This window comes from Poecilia latipinna, unplaced genomic scaffold, assembly GCF_001443285.1.
Source record: "Poecilia latipinna isolate Pla-1442-1.1 unplaced genomic scaffold, P_latipinna-1.0 Scaffold1666, whole genome shotgun sequence".
Lineage (NCBI taxonomy): Eukaryota > Metazoa > Chordata > Actinopteri > Cyprinodontiformes > Poeciliidae > Poecilia > Poecilia latipinna.
In genome coordinates this window covers 105,129-107,304 of record NW_015114282.1, presented here as the reverse complement: position 1 = coordinate 107,304, position 2,176 = coordinate 105,129, and the positions used below count along the sequence as shown (strand labels likewise).

The 2,176-nt window shown below is 41.7% G+C and overlaps 1 protein-coding gene across 1 annotated transcript in view; it reads left to right on the top strand.

Moving 5' to 3' along the window:
• The window catches only part of gkup (glucuronokinase with putative uridyl pyrophosphorylase), a 32,223-nt gene that overhangs the window by 10,711 nt on the left and 19,336 nt on the right, over window positions 1-2,176 (top strand). The window contains exons 6-7 of the mRNA XM_015059888.1: window positions 1,630-1,718; window positions 1,789-1,945. Coding sequence (XP_014915374.1) covers window positions 1,630-1,718; window positions 1,789-1,945 — 246 coding nt within the window. The remainder of the gene's footprint in view (window positions 1-1,629; window positions 1,719-1,788; window positions 1,946-2,176) is intronic.

Here is a 2,176-nt window from a genome sequence, read left to right as displayed (position 1 = left end):
AGCCGCATTAGCTCCTGGAGATGTGACGTCAACGCCTTAGGCGCAAAGAGCCCATTAGTGTAGACATTTTAAAATAAAGTTTACTGGAAATTTCAAAATAAAAGCCTAAATACTCCTCCTAAATATTCTGCCTTAGGCGGTGCTATTAGTCGGTGCACTACCCGCCTTTACTATCCTGCGATTACTATTTTTGTCTCTTAGGTTAGTGCACTGCCTTGATGTGCAAACTTTAGCACAAATATTAGCACAAGCATTAGCATTTCACTGTCCCCCATTAGCATTAGCCTTTTCCCTAAAAAAAAAAAAAGCTTTTAGCTATTTTTCTTATTTATTAGCCATGCTTAGTACACTGAATGGAGTGATGCCCCACATGCTACTGACAGCTTTTAGGCTAATGTTAGCAATTTGCCTCATTTTAACTTGTACACTAATTTCAGCATCCTGAATGGCATAAGCCCATCTTACTCAAAATGCTTGTGACTCTCCACATGCTATTGAGTACATTGCAGCTTACTTTAGCATTGATGCTAATTTGTAACATCAGAATGCTGGGTTCCAACCGACGGGCACACTTTGGCAGGCCCCGTTTAAATTTCTTCAGAAATTTTCTAGTTTTAAGCTTTACTTTTCATAATAAGCAAGCACCACTTTTAATTTGTTCAGTTTGTAGTTGAAGTAGCTACACGGAAATGATTTTAGACGCACTCATACATCTGTGTCTGGTAAAATGTTTTTCTCCACATCTTATACTGTTGATGCGGGAACAAGCGGCCATATTGAAACGCAAAGTTGATCATAACTAGGGATGTCGGAGTCGCTCCTGCTGCAACCTCGTCTTGTTTAATGTTAAACTGAAAACACAAAAAAGTAAAACGTAAAGATCGTGAATGAGGTCATTGGAAAACACCAAGTACACCCTTGCACATTCATTAGGATGGTAAATAGTTCGATACTTATTTGATTTATGAATCATCAGCAATCTTAGCCTCTTCTTTAAAACATAGTTGTTGCTCTGCAGCAGATAGGTGTGTGTTGAAACAAGGCCAACGTGGTGAAAAACATCAGCAATGACCTTTTAGAAGCAGTTGTTGCTGTGCATCAGTTTCAGAAGTTCCAAATAGTCCTTAATTCCACTGAGAGTTTATTCACGACTCAGCCAAACATATTTTAGACAAGTGTCAGTCTTCCCATTAGTTGATGTTCCAACAAATTGACCCCAAGGTTGGATCGTGCAATGCCAAGAGAAATCACAAAAAACCCAAGTGTTCCATCTCAGCTGGACAGTTAAACAACCGGACAAGTTGAAAAAGACTAACAGGTGTGGCTTGTTTGTAAAGGTTGTTTTATGGTGTTTTTTTTCTCTGAAGAATATGGCAGCGTTATCTATGAAGTTGCTTTTTAAAGGACCACAAGACTTTTGTAAACACATCCGTTGGACACAAGAAACCAGTGTGGGGACGTTTGACCATAGTGCAAAACCAAACCCAACACCTCAGCACAAGCTCCACAAACCAGTTGTGGTGGAGGGTAGTGATGTGGGTTTGGCAGTCAAAGGGCCTCCATTTTGGAGCAGTTGTTTATGTTCTGTTTGATTGTTGGTTTTTATTCATTCTCTTGTGTGTGTTTCAGCCTGGAGAGCTGATCATCTACTATGAGATGGAGGAAGGTGAGCGGAGCAGCTCCAGGGGGATTGTGGAGGTCTGTCCAAAGACCCACAGGTGAGGATTGTTCTATGAACCTCAGCTTCCAGCTTCTTCCTGTTTTTAACCCATTCGGCTTCTGAACCAGGATAACTTGCTTCTTGGAGAAACCCGAGGAAGGACGGACAGTGTCCCGACTGGCCAGCGTGGTGTTCTACTGCGTCCGCAGAGACACGCTGTCCTACATGTCCGACTTTCTCAGCCTGCAGACTCGAACCACGGAGCGGACCTTTGGACTATTCTGGGTTCGTAGGTGATGTTCATTTGGTTGGTTTGTAGTTTTATTATGACTTCCTATTTTCACAGCATAAAAAGTTAAGTTCACTTCCTGTTGCACCACTTAGACCAGTGTTTCTCAACCTTTTTTGGGCCAGCGCCCCCCTAGCCTTTATCCAGGTCCCTCACCGCCCCCCACCAAAGAATTTTTAGGCTACTTTGCACTGACTATTATTTTATCATTAAAATAATATTACTAT